Genomic DNA, 20,999 nt, shown 5'->3' with positions numbered 1-20,999 from the left:
CATCAACCAAGCCCGCCAACTGCCGCACATTGTTCCGCATGTGTATGCTCGTGTAGAGCTGGTAAGACTGGATTTTGGCCACGAGCATAGAGGAATGGTAGGCCTTCCTCCCAAAGGAGTCTAAGGTTCTAGAGTCTTTGCCCGGGGGCGCCGAAGCATGCTCCCTAGAACTCTTAGCCTTCTTTAGGGCCAGATCCACAACTCCAGAGTCCTGAGGCAACTGGGTGCGCATCAGCTCTGGGTCCCCATGGATCCGGTACTGGGACTCGATCTTCTTGGGAATGTGGAGATTACTTAATGGCTTGGTCCAGTTCGCAAGCAATGTCTTTTTCAGGACATGATGCAAGGGAACAGTGGACGCTTCCTTAGGTGGAGAAGGATAGTCCAGGAGCTCAAACATTTCAGCCCTGGGCTCGTCCTCCACAACCACCGGGAAGGGGATGGCCATAGACATCTCCCGGACAAAGGAAGCGAAAGACAGACTCTCAGGAGGAGAAAGCTGCCTTTCAGGGGAGGGAGTGGGATCAGAAGGAAGACCCTCAGACTCCTCGTCAGAGAAATATCTGGGGTCTTCCCCTTCCTCCCACGAGGCCTCACCTTCGGTGTCAGACACAAGTTCACGAACCTGTGTCTGCAACCTCGCCCGGCTCGACTCAGTGGAGCCACGTCCACGATGGGGGCGTCGAGAGGTAGACTCCCTCGCCCGCATCGGCGAAGCTCCCTCCGCCGACGTAGTCGGGGAGCCTTCCTGGGAGGTGGCCGCAGTCTGCACCGCACGCGGTACCGACGTCGGGGACCTCACCCCGGGCGATGGGCCAGCTGGCGCCACGCTCGACGGTACCGGAGGCGCAAGCACCGCCGGTACCGGAGGGGTAGGGCGCAACAGCTCTCCCAGAATCTCTGGGAGAACGGCCCGGAGGCTCTCGTTCAGAGCGGCTGCAGAGAAAGGCATGGAGGTCGATGCAGGCGTCGACGTCAGAACCTGTTCCGGGCGTGGAGGCTGTTCCGGGCTGTCCAGAGTGGAGCGCATCGACACCTCCTGAACAGAGGGTGAGCGGTCCTCTCGGTGCCGATGCCTGCTGGGTGCCGACTCCCTCGGCGACCCAGAGCTCTCGGTGCCGACACGGGGAGGGGACCGGTGTCGATGCTTCTTCGACTTCTTCCGAAGCATGTCACCGGAGCTCCCCGGCACCGACGAGGAGGACGTAGAATCCAGCCGTCGCTTCCTCGGGGCCGAGGTCAAAGGAGGTCGATCTCGGGGGGGCTGTACCGCAGGAGCCCTCAGGGTAGGGGGAGACCCACCCGAAGGCTCACCGCCACCAGCAGGGGAATGGACAGCCCTCACCTGCACTCCTGACGATGCACCACCGTCCGACGACATCAGCAGACGAGGTCCCGGTACCACCGACGTCGATACAGCTATCCGATGTCTCGGCGCCGATGCAGAGGGCCGATGCCTCGATGCACTCAATGCACTGGCGGCCGAGGATGAAGCTCTGGACGCTGACGACGTCGATGCACTCGATGACCCCGGTGTCGATGCCGACGAAGAGCCCGAGAACAAAACGTTCCACTGGGCCAATCTCGCTACCTGAGTCCGCCTTTGTAACAGGGAACACAGACTACAGTTCTGAGGACGGTGCTCGGCCCCCAGACACTGAAGACACGAGTGCCTATCAGTGAGCGAGATTACCCGGGCGCACTGGGTGCACGTCTTGAAGCCGCTGGAAGGCTTCGATGTCATGGGCGGAAAAATCACGCCGGCGAAATCAAAATCCGAAATGACGAAAGTGAGCACCAAAACTTTAAGGGAGAAATATCTCGACCGAGGCCGAAAAGAGGCCTACCCCGACGACGAAAGAAAACTTACCGGGGCAAAATCTGAAAAATACGGGAAGGGGCAAACGAAACCCGAGAGGGCTTCCGGAGCACTTCCCAAACAGTTTGAGGATTTTCCGAAGAAAAAACACGTCGAAAAAGGACGCGCGAGGTCAACTTTCCGGGGCTCAACACAGCGAAAACACGACCGTACCGAGTGCGGACGAAAGAAGACTGGCCGGCTCGAGCCGGTTTCGGGCGGGAAGACGGCCGCACATGCGCGGTGCGCGCGGGCGCGCGAGGGCTAGCAAAGGACTTTGCTAGTGAAGATTCCGATTGGAGGGGCTGCCGTGGACGTCACCCATCAGTGAAAACAAGCAGCCTGCTTGTCCTCGGAGAAAAAGTAGCAATCTGAAGGACACCTGGTTTAAGTAACAGAAACTGACGATGTCTGGAAAAATTTGAATTTTAAATCCCAGGAAAGTTTTTACCTTTATTTTTAAAACACATCTTCAACAACCATTCTTTATCTGGTGCCAAAGCAACTGTAGCCAACAAAGTCGATGCTCTTGCTGATTCAGAATCTGAGGACTCAAACAGCAGACATCTAAAAGCAAATCATTTTGTTCTTAATTCAACTGACCTTCCATGGTTTACTTGGAAGATAGTATGTCAGAGAAAGGAGGAACAGATTCCTCTGATATTCCGAAAATTTCTTTAATATACCTTCCAAGCATTTCCCTGGGAATAAGAGAAAAAACTCTAGGGAAATGTAAGAATCGTAAAATTATTACTTCTCAAAGAGTTTACAAAAACGTTTCAGCCTTTCTCCTTAAACTCACTGCATCTTTAATCACAGTATTTACATTTTTTATACAATGTCCAATTCTCTCTCTTATTTCTCCACTCTGTCAATTTTTTTTTTATATCAAATCAACCGTTTCCAGTCTCCTTTTAAGAGATGCAGTTTCCTGCTCTAATGTTTGAATCTGGGGGCATAAAGCTTTAACCAGATTGACAATTAGAGCCCATAAATTGTCAAGGGTAACTTCAGTTGGTTTCTCAAACAGAGAAGTAGGAATATGTGGAGTCTACCTGATGAATGAACTAAGCACACCAACTGTAGTCAAAGAATCTCCCGCAGGACCAGATGAACCCACAGCAGCTGCTTGAGAGTCCAGAGGAACTGATACTCCATAGTCCTCCGCTGGATGTAATTGTTGTGCCTCGCGTCTTTCCACAATTGCTGCACTTCCTGGTTGCAGGAGGGAAGACACTGCTAGCGGAGAACTGGTGCTCTGTGGCTATGAAGGAAGATGCTCTACGAGTAACATCAAGCCCCAGTGTCGCACCAGGGTCTCCACCCACTGCAGCCGTCGCAATATTCTGGCTCTCCACAGAAATTAGAAGGACACCAGCCATCAGCATAGCAGGCTGCTGGGAGGCAGTGGCAGCAGCCGGCCTGCTTCTGTGCTTTGACATTCTAGGGAACAGTTGCAGGATCAAGAGGAGAGGGCACTCACATCAGGTTCATAACGCCATAATGGATCATGCATCCTCTTTCTCCACATTTTTAGTCTAGATTTAAGCTTTGCTTAGTGGTCCAGTGCCTCATTCATCACTTGTGTGGGATGGGATTTTTTGAATGGTACCTTCATGATATATTCCCATTTGTCTCTGAAAATTATTAGTGATTTCAATTACCCCAATATTGACAGGATAAATGTTACATCGGGGAGAGCCAGGGAGATAAAATTCTTAGATGTAATAAATGACTGCTTCTTGGAGCAAATGATCCAGGAACCAACAAGAGGTGGAGCATCTAGTGGAATGCAGGGCATTGTATGAGAGATAACAGTGTTGGATCCGCTCGGAAACAGTGATCATATCACATTTGAACTACTATCTGGAGTGAAAGGAATCTACTGTAGCAGCATTTAATTTTCGAAAGGGTGACTGATAAAATTAGGAAAATGGTTAAAAAAGAAGTTAAAAGGATCGGCTGCAAAGGTTAGGACATTAATTCAGGAATGGGCATTGTTTAAAAATACCATCTTGGAAGCCCAGACCAGATGCACTCCACGTATTTACAAAGGTGGAAAGCAGAGAGAGAAAGAAAAAAAAAAAAAAAAAAAAAGCCAGCCAGCATGGCTAAAAGGTGAAGTGAAAAAAAGCTATTAAGAGATAAAAGAACATCCTTCAAAGAATGCAAAAAGGACCCAAATGAAGAAAATAACAACACTGGCAAAGCACTGATAAAGAAGGCTAGAAGAATATGAACAGAAACTTGCTACAGAGGCAAAAACTCAGTAAAAGCTTTTTCAGTTACATCAGAAGCAGAAACCCTGTCAGAGAATCTATAAGACATGGGACCATTAGGACATCAAGGAGCACAAGGGGAACTCAGGGAAGACAAGGCCATAGTGGAGAGACTGAATGAATTCTTTGCTTCGGTCTTTACTGAAGAAGATGTGAGAGATCTACTTGTACCAGAAATGGTTTTCAAAGGCAATGATGAGGAGGAACTGAAAGAAATCTCGGTGAACCTGGAAGATGTACAGAACCAAATCAACCAATTAAAAAGTGCACTTCTCTGGACCTTCACTGAATCCCTGGGCCTTGCTGGACTTCACACAAATCCAAGATAAGATTTTCTCCAGGCTCCAGCAACAACTCTGCAACAAAAAGACTTCTTTTCCAGCAAGCACTTCTTTCATCACTCCAATTAGCAGCCTCCATCAAAGTGAGTTACTATTAATCCAGCCCAATTTATAATTCAGACTTTCTAACAATATTTATCTTGTGGCACATTTCCATTGTGCAAAATCCCTAAAAGCTGCTTTTTAACACCAGACGAGATTTGGATACCACATCAGCGGCCCAATAGCTGGTGTTGCACCGAAACAGCCAAGGCCATACCCTTAGCTGATGCTCAGAGAATATGATAAACAGCATCTGACAAATAGGACAACCCTGTCTCTAGAGTAGGGAGAAAATCTGAAGGCAAGTCCAACATGGACAATTGTTGAATCCACAATAAACAAGTCCTGGCTACAAAAGAGGAAATTGCTGCCTGAGAATTTAACGCAGCTAGCTGAAAGGCAAGCTTCAAGGATCCTTTACTGCAGTGCCACCTTCAACAGAGATAGCAGTGCTTCTCAACCTAGTCTTAGTTTTTAAAAAACATATATACATTCTCTATACCCCACAGAACCGACAAACACTGAATAATGAAACACAACAATTAAAACTAAGAAACAGACAATACTCAATCTCTTGCCACATAATCCCACCCTTGCAAGCTTGCGTTGGAGGCAAAAACACATAGTAAAACTTTTTTAGGTATATTAAAAGCAGGAAGCCGGCAACAGAATCAGTTGGACCGCTAGATGACCGAGGAGTAAAAGGGGCGATCAGGGAAGACAAAGACGTTGCGGAGAGATTAAATGAATTCTTTGCTTCGGTCTTCATCGAGGAAGATTTGGGTGGGATACCGGTGCCGGTGCCGGAAATGGTATTCGAAGCTGACGAGTCGGAGAAACTTAATGAATTCTCTGTAAACCTGGAGGATGTAATGGGGCAATTCTACAAACTGAAGAGTAGCAAATCTCCTGGACCGGATGGTATTCATCCCAGAGTACTGATAGATTTGAAAAATGAGCTTGCGGAGCTATTGTTGGAAATATGTAATTTATCCTTAAAATCGAGCGTGGTACTGGAAGATTGGAGGGTGGCCAATGTAATGCCGATTTTTAAAAAAGGTTCCAGAGGAGATCCGGGAAATTATAGACCGGTGAGTCTGATGTCGGTGCCGGGCAAAATGGTAGAGACTATTAAGAACAAAATTACAGAGCATATTAAAAAGAATGGATTAATGAGACAAAGTCAACATGGATTTAGTGAAGGGAAATCTTCCTCACCAATTTACTATATTTCTTTGAAGGGGTGAACAAAAATGTGGATAAAGGGGAGCCGGTTGATATTGTGTATCTGGATTTTCAGAAGGAGTTTGACAAAGTACCTCATGAAAGACTCCAGAGGAAATTGGAGAGTCATGGGATAGGAGGTAGTGTTCTATTGTGGTTCAAAACTGGTTAAAAGATAGAAAACAGAGAGTAGGGTTAAATTGGTCAGTATTCTCAATGGAGAAGGGTAGTTAGTGGGGGTCCCCTGGGGTCTGTGCTGGGACCACTGCTTTTTAACATATTTATAAATGATCTAGAGATGGGAGTAACTAGTGAGGTAATTAAATTTGCTGATGACACAAAGTTATTCAAAATCATTAAATCACGGGAGGATTTTGAAAAATTACAAGAGAACATTACGAAACTGGGAGACTGGGAGTCTAAATGGCAGATGACGTTTAATGTGAGCAAGTACAAAGTGATGCATGAGGAACCCGAATTATAGCTACGTCATGCAAGGTTCCACGTTAGGAGTCATGGACCAAGAAAGGGATCTAGGTATTGTCGTTGATGATACGTTGAAACCTTCTGCTCAGTGTGCTGCTGCGGTTAAGAAAGCAAATAGAATGTTAGGTATTATTAGGAAAGGAATGGAAAACAAAAATGATGTCATAATACCTTTGTATCGCTCCATGGTGCGATCGCACCTCGAATATTGTGTTCAATTCTGGTTGCTGCATCTCAAAAAAGATATAGTGGAATTAGAAAAGGTGCAGAGAAGGGCGACAAAATTGATAAAGGGGATGGGACGACTTTCCTATGAGGAAAGGCTAAAGCGGCTAGGGCTCTTCAGCTTGGAGAAAAGGCAGCTGGGGGGAAGATATGATAGAGGTCTATAAAATAATGAGTGGAGTTGAACGGGTAGATGTAAAGCGTCTGTTCACGCTTTCCAAAAATACTAGGACTAGGGGGTATGTGATTAAGCTACAATGTAGTAAATTTAAAACAAATCGGAGAAAATCTTTCGTCACTCAACGTGTAATTTAACTATGGAATTCGTTGCCAGAGAATGTGGTAAAGGCGGTTAGCTTAGCGGAGTTTTAAAAAAGGTTTGGCCGGCTTCCTAAAGGGAAAAATCCATAGACCGTTATTAAATGGACTTGGGGAAAATCCACTATTTCTGGGATAAGCAGTATAAAATGTTTTGTACATTTTTGGGATCTTGCCGGGTATTTGTGACCTGGATTGGCCACTGTTGGAAACAGGATGGTGGGCTCCATGTACCTTTGGTCTTTCCCAGTATGGCAATACTTATGTAATCTGCATGGGACGAACCACACCAAATCTAATTAATTGTACTTCCACTCTGTATTTGTTCACACCGACCACCTCTTCGGAACTATGTAAGCCACATCAAGCCTACTAACAGGTAGGAAAATGTGGGACGCAAATGTAAGAAATAAATAAATATTAAGGTAACCAATCATACAGTAGAACAGTGCTTTTCAACCCAACCCTCAGGGCACACCCAGCCAGTCAGGTTTTCAGGATATCTATAATAAAAATGCTCGAGAGCAATTTGCACAGCAATGAGGCAGTGCACGTAGATCTCAAATATATTCATTATAGATATCCTGAAAAAAACAACAGTCTGAGGGTGCCCAGAGAACTGTGTTGAGAAGCACTGTTCTACAAAATGATTTGTCACCTTCAGATACAGAATATAAGTACATAAGTATTGACATACTGGGAAAGACCAAAGGTCAAGGTCCATCAAGCCCAGCATCCTGTTTACAACAGTGGCCAATCCAGGTCACAAATACCTGGCAAGATCCCAAGAAAGTACAAAACATTTTATACTGCTTATCCCAGAAATAGTGGATTTTCCCCAAGTCCATTTAATAATGGTCTATGAACTTTTCCTTTAGGAAGCCGTCCAAACCTTTTTTTAAACTCCACTAAGCTAATCGCCTTTACCACATTCTCTGGCAATGAATTCCAGAGTTTAAGTACATGCTCCGATTTGTTTTAAATTTACAACACTGTAGCTTCATCGCATGCCCCCTAGTCCTACTATTTTTGGAAAGCGTAAACAGACGCTTCACATCTACCCATTCAACTTAGAGGGCACACAGAGAGGTAGGGAGGAGGCCTGGAACTCAGAGGGGAGAGAGATGGAGGGAGGGGGGCCCTGGATATGGGTGGATGGAGGAGAGGCCAGGGGACAATGCAGAGTTGATGCACATGTAGGGGGGAAGGGCAAGAGACAGAGGAGAACTGCTGCACCACGATGGATGGAGGGGGCAGGGCACGGAGGACGTTTGCTGCATATGGATGAATGCAGGGGAGAGAGCATAATTGGTGCACACGGGACACACATTACACTCTCTCACTCACACACACAGACAGATACACTCTGGCTCTCTCTCAATCACATTCTCACTCACTCTCTCACACATACTCACTCCTAACAGTTCCCTTAAAAACATAATTGCCATTAGAGGACAACCTTACTAGCGCCCGTTTCATTTCTTTCAGAAACGGGCCTTTTTTACTAGCTATTTTATAGACCTCTATCGTATCTCCCCTCAGCCGCCTTTTCTCTCAGCTGATGTGCCCTAGCCGCTTTAGCCTTTCCTCATAGGAAAATCGCCCCATCCCCATTATCATTTTTGTCGCCCTTCTCTGCACCTTTTCTAATTCCACTATATCTTTTTTGAGATGCAGCAACCAGAATGGAACACAATATTCGAGGTGCGGTCGCACCGTGGAGCGATACAAAGGCATTATAACATCCTCATTTTTTTGTTTCCATTCCTTTCCTAATAATACCCAACATTCTATTTGCTTTCTTAACCGCAGCAGCACACTGAGCAGAAGGTTTCAACGTATCATCAATGACGACACCCAGATCCCTTTCTTGGTCTGTGACTCCTAACGTGGAACCTTGCATGACGTAGCTATAATTCGGGTTCCTCTTTCCCCACATGCATCACTTTGCACTTGCTCACATTAAACGTCATCTGCCATTTAGACGCCCAGTCTCGTAAGGTCTTCTTGTAATTTTTCAAAATCCTCCCGGGATTTAACGACTTTGAATAACTTTGTGTCATCAGCAAATTTAATTACCTCACTAGTTACTCCCATCTCTAGGTCATTTATAAATATGTTAAAAAGCAGCGGTCCCAGCACAGACCCCTGGGGAACCCCACTAACTACCCTTCTCCATTGAGAATACTGACCATTTAACCCTACTCTCTGTTTTCAATATCCTTTAACCAGTTTTTAATCCACAATAGAACACTACCTCCTATCCCATGACTCTCCAATTTCCTCTGGAGTCTTTCATGAGGTACTTTGTCAACTGAAAAATAAAAAAGGTGGGAATATAAGCCAGGCTATCCAAAGAATGGAACCAAATTGTCTTTAAAATACCAAAATTTAATAATTTTCAAACAAATGATAATATAACAATCACACATTTAAAATGAGTCATTTTTAATGTGTGATTGTTATATTATCATTTGTTTGAAAATTTTGGTTTTTTTTAAAGACAATTTCGTTCCATTCTTTGGATAGCCTGGCTTATACTCCCACCTTTTTTATTTTTCATTTCACGCCTCGTGGGATCTATTGAGTTCTCCACTTTTTGTGGATTCTCTCTGTACTTTGTCAAATGCCTGCTGAAAATCCAGATACACAATATCAACCGGCTCACATTTTTTAAAGCTAGGGAAGGTAGCATAAAATTAAATTTGAATCAAGGACAGCAAAGTCCTCACAGGCAACACACAAGCAAGGAAGTGAGGTCCAGAAACAAAGCCTAAGCATAAGTTAACACTGGGCACTCTACAGTATGCTTTGTAGCAATTACTGCTTACATTTTCTCATCACTGTACAAGCTGAGATACAGCACATTTAGTGCATCAGACTCCTTTATTGAAAAAATGGCCGGGTTATGCTTCTCCAGCTGCAAAAGTCTTCACTTTATAGGGGATCTTTTTATCTTCAATTTTGAACAAACAGGAATTTTAACAACAATCTTGGTCTTTTTATCTTCAATTTTGAACAAACAGGAGTTTTAACAACAACCTTGGACTCCTTGTTTTGTTACTGATCTCACTTCCTTGCTCGCATGAAATTAAATTACAGAACAATATCTGAACTGAGGATGAGATCTTCTGATCCCCTGAATACACAATCACCACTAACAATGGAAAACTTTTTTAAGTAGTTCCATAAATCAGTCTTGGGATAGAGATCCTCAAGATTTTTAATCAGAGAAGCAGGGAAGAATAATGTCAACCTGTCATCCTACAGCTTGTAGAAATTTAGAAAATACCAAGTACAGTTTTCATTATGTCCTTTTTAAGACACAGCATATTAAATAACTGAAATTAAATGTTCTTGGGTCACTAACCTTTAGTCCTTTTGGAGAACCAAGAAGTTTAGTTTGTATATACACAAATCTTACCTCCTCGTATAAAACCGTTTGTAGCAATGGCTGAAGTGGATAATCCTGTGATTGTTGTTACAACAGTAGCCATTGCAATAACTACAATGGTTAGACCTTATGGGAAGAAATAAAATTACAAGAGTTAAGTGCCTTAATCAACATTAAAAAAAAGATGAAATAGAACACTTACAGTGGTGGAAATAAGTATTTGATCCCTTGCTGATTTTGTAAGTTTGCCCACTGACAAAGACATGAGCAGCCCATAATTGAAGGGTAGGTTATTGGTAACAGTGAGAGATAGCACATCACAAATTAAATCCGGAAAATCACATTGTGGAAAGTATATGAATTTATTTGCATTCTGCAGAGGGAAATAAGTATTTAATCCCTCTGGCAAACAAGACCTAATACTTGGTGGCAAAACCCTTGTTGGCAAGCACAGCGGTCAGACGTCTTCTGTAGTTGATGATGAGGTTTGCACACATGTCAGGAGGAATTTTGGTCCACTCCTCTTTGCAGATCATCTCTAAATCATTAAGAGTTCTGGGCTGTCGCTTGGCAACTCGCAGCTTCAGCTCCCTCCATAAGTTTTCAATGGGATTAAGGTCTGGTGACTGGCTAGGCCACTCCATGACCCTAATGTGCTTCTTCCTGAGCCACTCCTTTGTTGCCTTGGCTGTATGTTTTGGGTCATTGTCGTGCTGGAAGACCCAGCCACGACCCATTTTTAAGGCCCTGGCGGAGGGAAGGAGGTTGTCACTCAGAATTGTACGGTACATGGCCCCATCCATTCTCCCATTGATGCGGTGAAGTAGTCCTGTGCCCTTAGCAGAGAAACACCCCCAAAACATAACATTTCCACCTCCATGCTTGACAGTGGGGACGGTGTTCTTTGGGTCATAGGCAGCATTTCTCTTCCTCCAAACACGGCGAGTTGAGTTCATGCCAAAGAGCTCAATTTTTGTCTCATCTGACCACAGCACCTTCTCCCAATCACTCTCGGCATCATCCAGGTGTTCACTGGCAAACTTCAGACGGGCCGTCACATGTGCCTTCCGGAGCAGGGGGACCTTGCGGGCACTGCAGGATTGCAATCCGTTATGTTGTAATGTGTTACCAATGGTTTTCGTGGTGACAGTGGTCCCAGCTGCCTTGAGATCATTGACAAGTTCCCCCCTTGTAGTTGTAGGCTGATTTCTAACCTTCCTCATGATCAAGGATACCCCACGAGGTGAGATTTTGCGTGGAGCCCCAGATCTTTGTCGATTGACAGTCATTTTGTACTTCTTCCATTTTCTTACTATGGCACCAACAGTTGTCTCCTTCTCGCCCAGCGTCTTACTGATGGTTTTGTAGCCCATTCCAGCCTTTTGCAGGTGTATGATCTTGTCCCTGACATCCTTAGACAGCTCCTTGCTCTTGGCCATTTTGTAGAGGTTAGAGTCTGACTGATTCACTGAGTCTGTGGACAGGTGTCTTTCATACAGGTGACCATTGCCGACAGCTGTCTGTCATGCAGGTAACGAGTTGATTTGGAGCATCTACCTGGTCTGTAGGGGCCAGATCTCTTACTGGTTGGTGGGGGATCAAATACTTATTTCCCTCTGCAGAATGCAAATAAATTCATATACTTTCCACAATGTGATTTTCCGGATTTAATTTGTGATGTGCTATCTCTCACTGTTACCAATAACCTACCCTTCAATTATGGGCTGCTCATGTCTTTGTCAGTGGGCAAACTTACAAAATCAGCAAGGGATCAAATACTTATTTCCACCACTGTATACAAAAGTATACTAGAAGATCCATGCCTAGTTAGATCAATGTTTAGAAACGACCCAAGTGTCTGTCAGATCAAGTTTCAAAAGAAATATGGGGGTCATTCTGAATAGCTCTCCCAGTTGCATGTACCTTGCAGCTCATTTTCTGAAGGGAAATTATCACACTTCCCTTTAAAAACTGGTTATCAGTACACACACACATACTCTTTGTACCCCTTCTTTGTTGAGTGGATGATCAATGATGAAACAGTGAATGCATATGAACAGTTTTCCTTGCAGCCTAAAGAAATCCTGAGAAGTGTCTTACAGCAATAAAACGCAGGCAAGCTGTAAAGAATATGCATATGGCTCATCAAAACACAAAAGGAATAGTAGCAGTAACTGCTCCTGGTCCTGGAGTGGGAAGGAGGAGCTGGTATTGTGTTAATAGATTTTTAGACATTCACTTTTACAAATCCATAGTCAAAAAGGTGAGCAACAAGCTGGTACACAAGTTATTTCCCTGACCAAGCGACTTACAATCTAAATTGTACCCGAGAAAAATGGAAGGTTAAGCGATTTGGCCAAGGTCATAAGGAGTATAAATGGAAGAAACAGGATTTGAACTCTACCTTCCCAATTTCTCAGTAACCATTAAGCTACTACACCACTCCATGTTATACACTTTTAATTGTGATGACAACTTCTTACAGCCCAGGTAAATACTTTTGATGGTTAAAAATCTATAAAGCAAAGTTACTCACCTGTGGCAGGTGCGTTCAAAGGACAGTAGGACAACATAATCCAACAAAGCCCTGTGCAAAAGCTTCCTAGTGAGACTGAGAACTTTCTAGTAGCACCCTACTGTGCATGCGCTGGTACCTTCCTGCTTGCCGCATGAGTGTAGGTCCCTAAGTCATATACAATAGATAAAGAATACAACTGCAAAGGAAGGTGGGAGGGTATGTGAGAACATGAAGGCCTATTTGTCATCGGAGCAAACCAATTTAATCACCTGTAGTAAGTGTTCTGAGGACAGCAGGCCAAGTATTCTCACAGATGGAAATCCCTAGCTACCAGACTCACCAAAAATAATGCTAGAAGAAAAGGCCGGGAAGTCAGTTAACCTGAAAATATTTTCATATTAGCTGTGATGGTGCAGCATGAAACTAAACAAAACTAGGCCAAGGGAGTGGAGTTGGATTCTAGACAAATAAATTCTTCAGGACTGCTTGCCCAAACTGGCTATCACATCGGGTATCCTGCTCAAGGCACTAATGAGATGTGAATGTGTGGACAGATGATCACATCAAAGTTTTGCAATCTCCTCTATGGAGGCTGACCTCAAGTGGCCTTGACATAAACCTCCAGATTCAGCCCAGCCTTGGTATAAGCAAAGGAGATGCAATCTGCTAGCCAATTAGAAATTATGCATTTGCCAATGGCTACCCACATCTGGTTTGGGTCAAAGGAAACAAAAAGCTGGGTGATTGTCTATGGGCTTTATTCTGCTCCAGATAAAAGGCTAATGCTCACTTGCAGTCTAAGGTATGCAGAACAATCTTGCCAGGATGGGCATGTGGTTTTGGGAAAAATGTTGGCAGGACGATTCACTGATTAAGATAGAACTCAACACTACCTTAGGAAGGAACTTAGTTTCACCACAATAGAGTAGTTCTCCACACACACGCTAAGTGATTCAGCTACTAGGGCCTGAATCTCACCAACTATGCGAGCTGAAGTGACCACGACCAAAAACACAACTTTCCAGGTCAAACACTTCAGATGACAGGGATCAAGTTGCTCAAAAGGAGTTTTCATCAGCTGGGTGAGGACAACGTTGACAACCCATGACACAGTTGAAGGTCTGACAGGGGGCTTTTGTCAATAGCAAAACTCTCATAAGACTGTACAGAAATGGGCTTACCTCCCACATTGTGATCAGCACTGATTGTACTTAGATGAACCCTTACAAAACTGGTTTTCAAACCAGACTCAAAAGGTGCAGGAAGTAGTCAAGCAGTTTTGTGTAGGCTAGACGACACCAATCAGCAAACCTTCTCCACTTAAATGAGTAACACCTCTTAGTGGAGTCTTTCCTGGAGGCCACAAAATGAGGGAGACTAACTCTGGCAAGTCCAAGAATTTGAATTCTATGATCTCAACTGGAGGATACACATATAGACGTCCCTTCTCCCAATGTAGGAGAAAGGCATCTGATGCTAGTCTGCTGTGTAATCTGAGACTGGAACAGAACTGAGGGGACTTGGTTGTTGAGATGAGTGGCAAAAAGATCCGAGGGGGTGCCCCACTCTCTGAAGATCTTGAGGGCTATGCCCATGTTGAGAAACAACTCGTGTGGTTGTACAACCCTGCTCAGTCTGTCTGCCAGGCAGTTGTCCTTTTCTGGTAGGTATGTGGCTCAAAGCACTATTCCAAACGAGGGCCAACTGCCACATTTCCACTGCTTCCTGACAGAAGGGGTAGGAATCCGTACCCCCCAACACATACTTGTTTATATAGAACATTGCAACCTAGTTTGAATGAGAATAATTTGGTTCTGAGCACAATCTTTGAAAGCCTTTAGAGCGTTCCAAATGGTCCTTTGTTTGAGGAGGTCGATATGAAGATCTGTTTCCTGAGCAGACCAAGTACCCCAGGTATGAAGTCCATCTACATGAGCTACCTATCCTAGGTTGGGTGCATCTATTAACATCTTCTGAGAAGGTGGAATATAGAATGGTAGTCCCACAGTAACATTTGATCAAACTGCCCACCAGAGAAGGGCATGAGTTAGATCTAGCAGAATCTGGATTGCATCCACTAGATTCCCAGCCGCCTAAGACCACTGGCAAGGTAGCGTCCACTGGGTTGCTGTCAAATGGAGCCATGCCATGGTCCATATTTGCTGAACCGTGACCTGCTTGCTGCTGTGGACCTGCGAGGCTAGTGCTGTCATTGTGTGCTCTTGAAAGTGGGAGAAAAGCCAGAGCATGCAATGCATCAAGCAGGGCTCCTATGTGTACACCAACTGCTTGGCAGGAAGAAGGTGGGACTTGGGGTAGCTTATGACAAAGTCTAGTAGCTCCAACACCTGAATAGTTAGGCGTATTGATCCTCTCACCCCTTCCTGTGATGTGCTCTTGACCAGCCAATCATCCAGAAAGGGAAACACATACTCCCAGTCTGTGTAAATACACCGCTGCTACTGCTACTACTAGATACTTGGTGAATACCCTAGTAACTGGCACGATGCCAAATGGCAGAATGTGGCACTGATAGTGGTGTTTCTCTATCCAAAATCAGAAATACCTCCTGTGACTGGGAAATATCAAGATGTGGGTAAAGACATCCTTCAAGTCAAGAGAGATAGCCAATCCCTTTTCTGAATCATGGGGAGAAGGGTGTCCAGGGAAATCATCCTGAACTTCTCTGACCAGGAATTTGTTCAGGGCCCTTGGGGTCTAGGATGGGACAAAATCCCCCCCCCCCCCCCCCCATCTTTTTGGGCACAATGAAGTACCTGGAATAATATTCCCTCCCTTCTTGCCCTGGTGACACGGGTTGAACCCCAATGGCTTGTAGAAAGGAGGATATTTCCCCTATAAATACCTGCTTGTGCTGAGAGCTGATGTACAAAGCTTTCGATGGGCAAGTTGGTGGTCTTTGACAGTAATGCAGGACGTAACCAAGATGGACTATTTGAAGAACCCACCAGATGGAGATTACAAGGGGCCAAACCTGTGTTGGTAAAAATTCTGCCTCCCCCTACCAGTAAGCTGTCCATGACAGTTACTTTGAGCATGGCTATGCTCTCCTGGAGCCAGTCAAAAGCTCGTCACTTGCTTTGACTGGGGAGCTGGCTGGAGCTTCTGACAGCAGGCCTGCTGAGGCTGAGAACACTGGGCCTGGGGCTTCTGTGCAGAGTGAGATGGTGGTGGGAACCTATGCATCAGAGCAGTAGGGTCAACAGATAGGCCCACTTGAAAAACCCCTAGAAGGAGGCGGCTGCAGCTGGAGGTTGCCGAGATAGTTTGGATGGTATCTATACATTTCTTGATGAGGTCTGCAACCTCTCCTACTTTATCTCCAAACAGGTTGTTACCTCGGCAAGGAATGTCCGCCAACATCTCCTGAACTGCTGGATCTAGGTCAGACATGTAGCCATGACAGAGTCTTTGCATCCCCACACCCACTGTAGAGAGAGTCTGGACACTATAATCAAAAAAAGGTCATATACACACCACTGGCAAGGTATTTTCTACACTCCAGCTGCTTACTAGCCAAATGGTGAAGATCTGCAGTCCACTCCTGTGTTAGAGAATCCACAAGAGTTAGTGTACTACAGACCATGGATTGCAAGTAGAGGCTTGTATAAAGCTGGTATGACTGGATGCGGGCAATAAGAATAAAGACCTGAAAAGCTATCCTCCCAAATGAATCCAGTGTCCGAGCCTCTCTACCTGGGGGAACTGAGGCATGAGTCCTAGAACTCCTAGCTCGTTTGAGGATAGATTCAAACACCAGAAAGTGGGCGAGGCAGCTGGACCCTCTTTAATCTGGGAACCTCTGGATACGATATTGCATATCCACCTTCTTAGATGCAGCCTGCACCAAGAGGGGAGATTCCCAGTTCTTTGTCAGTGCATCTTTAAGGATAGGTTACAATGATACTTTGAACGCTTCCTTAGGAGAAGGCTCGTAGTGTAGGACAGTTAACATTTCTGCCCTAAGCTCTTTCTCTGTCTCTAACTTAAATCGGACAGCAGAAGTCATCTACCTAACAAACCCAGTGAGAGACCCTCAGGTGGAGATTTATGTCTCTCTTGAGGTAGGGAAGGATCAGAGGGTATCCCATAAGACGACTCCTCCAAGAAGTAAAGTGGGTCCTCTTCCGAGTCCAATGAACAGTCCCACTCAGACTTCACCATTCTCAGACTGGGGTGAATGAGCCTGTGCCTACCTCAACTCAGTGGAACTATGTCCACACCCCAAAGAGTGCCGAGGTACAGCCTTATCCTCAGACTCCAGGGAAGCTTCCTCCCCCAACGTCGAGAGCAGTACTGAATATGACAATGTTAACATACTTTGAGGTGCCGGCATTGAGGATTTCTACACAGGTATGGGTTGACCCTCAGGAAGAATCTGGGGCTTATTTGCAGCTGGCACGAGTGCCCTTGATGCCTGAGCAGTTTGCAGCTGCGGCATCTGCACCAGCTCCTCTCTGAGCATGGCTCAGAACTGCTCAGTAAAGGAAAGCACTGGCAAAGGTGAGGGAGTCAGGAGAGAGGGGCAGCCTGAGAAAGCGTCAGTACTGAACCAGTAGTGGTACTGAACTAGTAGAGGGAACCTGGCTGCTCAGAGACTTGTACACTGGCACCTCTTTAAAATGAGAGAAAAAGAGTTAGGCTCATGGTCAGGCCCAAGGTACCCGATGCAGAAAGAAAATCACCTGATTACATTGGGTGCACCTCTTGAAGCCACTGGGGGTCTTCGGGGATATTGAGAAAAGAACTGCAGCCAAAATCAACTCCTCACTTGTGAGACAAGAAAGAGGCAGCATTCAAAACACGTACTGCCCCAACTTGACATTTCGTTCTTTAGATTGTAAGCTCCTTTGAGCAGGGACTGTCCTTTTTGTTAAACTGTACTGCGCTGCGTAACCCGAGTAGCGCTCTAGAAATGTTAAGTAGTAGTAGTAGTAGTACTGTGAGGAGAACACAACACACATCCTCCTTGTGGAGTAAAAAAAATTAAACAGACCTGCATTCGAGTGGCAGGCAGGAAGGCACCAATACATGTGCAGTGGGATGCTGCTAAAAAAAATTCTGTCTCTCGCTAATAAACGTCCACAGCTGGCTCTGGCAGATGTCATCACCCAGCTATGAGAATACGAAGGCCCGCTTGACCTCAGAGAAAAATGAATTACACATTCTAGGTTGGAAAGTGCACACTTAATGTGGAACACTGATACATTTCCCCTTCCTGTGTCTGCAGACTGACTCATCTGTATGAAGGACTCAGTAAGTAGATTTGTGGCGAAGTCTCTCACTAGAGAAACAGACAGTGTGCGATAGGAAGTGGTGTATTTGGCTATGTTATGTGTGTGATTGGCAGAGTGCTTTTCTCAGAGGCAGTGTGTTCAAATGAGTTTGTGATGATGACACTCACTCCTAAAGCCAGGTTATTTTAAAATATGGTCTCCCTCTCTCAAAGTTACCGATATCACTGTAGTACTTGCACGGTACCAAAGAACTTCCTTCTGAAGTTCATAAAATGTATTTGTATAAGGTAATCTATCAAGATATATTTTAAAATTCATTTTAATCAAGCCAATGAGAAATATTTCTGCATCTGCCTGCCACATTTTCTTATTCTAACTGCATTTCTTAACATAAAAAAAATCTTCTCTCTCTACCTGATACACAGAATAAATCACTTGGAACTAACAACCTAGAACATAAGAGTAGCCATATAAGATCAGGCCAATGGTCCATCTAGCCCAGTATCCTGCTTTCCAAACAGTGGCCACGCCAGGTCACAAGTACCTGGCAGAAACCCAAATCGTGGCAACACTCCATACTTCAAATCCCAGGGCAAGCAATTGCTTCCCATGTCTGTCTCAATAGCAGACTATAAACGTTTCCTCCAGGAATTTGTCCAAACCTTTTTTAAACCCAGATACGCTAACCGCTGTTACCATATCCTCCAGCAAAGAGTTCCAGAGCTTAACTATTCATTGAGTGAAAAAATATTGCCTCCTATTTGTTTTAAAAGTATTTCCATGTAACTTCGAGTGTCCCCTAGTCTTTGTACTTTTGGAACGAGTAAAAAAAAAAAAAATCAATTTACTTCTACTGGTTCTACACCACTCAGGATTTTGTAGACCTCAATCATATCTCCTCTCATCCGTTTCTTTTCCAAGCTAAAGAGCCCTAACCTCTTTACTACTACTACTACTATTTAGCATTTCTATAGCGCTACAAGGCATACGCAGCGCTGCAAGGCATACGCAGCGCTGCACAAACATAGAAGAAAGACAGTCCCTGCTCAAAGAGCTTACAATCTAATAGACAAAAAAATAAATAAAAAAATAAAGTAAGCAAATCAAATCAATTAATGTGAAACTAGAGGGTGAACAGTTGGAGGAGAAGATGAGATCAAGACAGTGACCATTTTGATGAGTGGGGGAGGTGGAGCATAGTTGGAGATTAAAGGAGGACGTTAAAGCGAGTAACTTGGAAATATAAGAGTTGGAAGGATCATTAGCAGGAATATTAAAGTCACCAAGGATGAGAGAGGGGGAGGAAGGATCATGGAAGAAGGCAAGCCAGGTGTCAAAGTCACTGAGAAAGGATGAAAGGGACTTATCAGGGGGACGATAAATGACCGCTATTCGAAGAGGCAGAGGAGAGAAAAGGCGGATAGAGTGGACTTCAAAGGAGGAAAAACAGTGAGATTGAGGTGGAAGAAGGGGTTGAAATCTGGAGGAGGGAGAGAGAAGTAGTCCAACACCGCCCCCACGGCCAGCAGGGCGAGGAGTATGTGAAAATAGATAACCGCCATGGCACAGGGCTGCGACGGAAGCAGAGTCATCAGGGCAGAGCCAGGTTTCTGTTATGGCGAGCAGATGGAGGTGACGCAAGATAAAGAGGTCCTGGATATAGGCGAGTTTGTTACAGATAGAGCGGGCATTCCATAGGGCGCAAGAGAAGGGCAGAGAAGAGGAGGGGAGTAGAGAAATAGAGATGAGAGAGAGGTCGCGGTGAGATCTGTAGAGTTGGGATAATAGTTGGTGAGGGGGGCCAGGATTGGTATTGATGTCACCGGCTGAGAGTAAGAGAAGGAGTAAAAGAGAGCGGAGGAGAGTAGGAGAGGTGTGGCCACGAAGGCGTCGAAGGCGAGAGGTATTTAGGTGGAATAGGGAAGCAAAATGGACGGAAGAAAGAGGCGGAGATTAAAAGCCAAGAGGGAGGAAGAGGGTAGGAGAGAAGGTGAGGTGATGAAGTCGATGGATGGGCAGTGAGTTTCTGTAGCGGAGAGAGGTAGGGGGTGAGGGAAAAGATTAGGAAGGGACAGGGCTAGGAAGAGAATGTGAATAGGGGCCATAAATGACTGAGGTACTTTAGCAACTGGGAAGAAGATTAGATGTAAAGAGAAAAATGCCCCGGCGTGCGGTACCTAGAGCGGAGGCCCTGAGTGGATCGCAGTGGACCTGGGTGTCACCCCTGAGAAGGCTGTAAGGATATGCAGATGAGTTGCAACCTTTCCTGATACAAGAGGAGTTCCATCCCCTTTATCATTTTGGTCGCTCTTCTTTGAACCTTTTCTAAATTCCACTATATCTTTTTTGAGATATACAGCAACCAGAACTGAACGCCAATACTCAAGATGCGGATGCACCATGGAGCGATACAAAGTCATTATAGTATTTTCAGTCTTATTCACCATCCCTTTACTAATAACGCCTAGCATCCTGTTTGCTTTTTTTGGCTGCTGTCGCACACTGATCAAAACACTTCCGCATATTATCTACGACACCCAGATCTTTTTCTTCAGCACTGACCCCCAAGGTGGACCCTAGTATCAGGTAACTGATTCAGATTATTCTTTCCAATGTGCATCATCTTGCATTTGTCCACGTTAAATTTCATCTGCCATTTGGACGCCCAGTCTTCCAATTTCCTAAGGTCTTCCTACAATATTTCACAGTCCTCATGTGTTTTAACAACCTTGAATAGTTTTTTATCATCTGCAAATCTGATCACCTCACTCGTCATTCCGATTTCCATATCAATTATAAATATGTTAAATAGTACCGATCCCAGTACAGACCCCTGAGGCATTCCACTGTTCACTCTCCTCCATTGAGAGAAATGATTTTCTGTTTTCTGTCCAATAACCAATTCCTAATCCACACCAGAACCTTGCTTCCTATCCCATGACTCCAATTTTCACAGGAGTCTCATGAAGAACTTTATCAAAAGCTTTCTGAAAATCTAGATACACTACATCAACTGGCTCACCTTTATCCATGTTTATTCACACCTTCAAAGAAAT

At 44.9% G+C, this 20,999-nt stretch overlaps 1 protein-coding gene across 1 annotated transcript in view; it reads right to left on the bottom strand.

Annotated features, from left to right (window-relative positions):
• The window catches only part of SLC12A2 (solute carrier family 12 member 2), a 352,311-nt gene that overhangs the window by 280,676 nt on the left and 50,636 nt on the right, over nt 1-20,999 (bottom strand). Inside the window, exon 4 of the mRNA XM_030193587.1 lies at nt 10,198-10,293. Coding sequence (XP_030049447.1) covers nt 10,198-10,293 — 96 coding nt within the window. The remainder of the gene's footprint in view (nt 1-10,197; nt 10,294-20,999) is intronic.

Source organism: Microcaecilia unicolor, chromosome 2 (assembly GCF_901765095.1).
Source record: "Microcaecilia unicolor chromosome 2, aMicUni1.1, whole genome shotgun sequence".
Lineage (NCBI taxonomy): Eukaryota > Metazoa > Chordata > Amphibia > Gymnophiona > Siphonopidae > Microcaecilia > Microcaecilia unicolor.
This window is presented reverse-complemented; position numbering and strand designations above follow the sequence as displayed.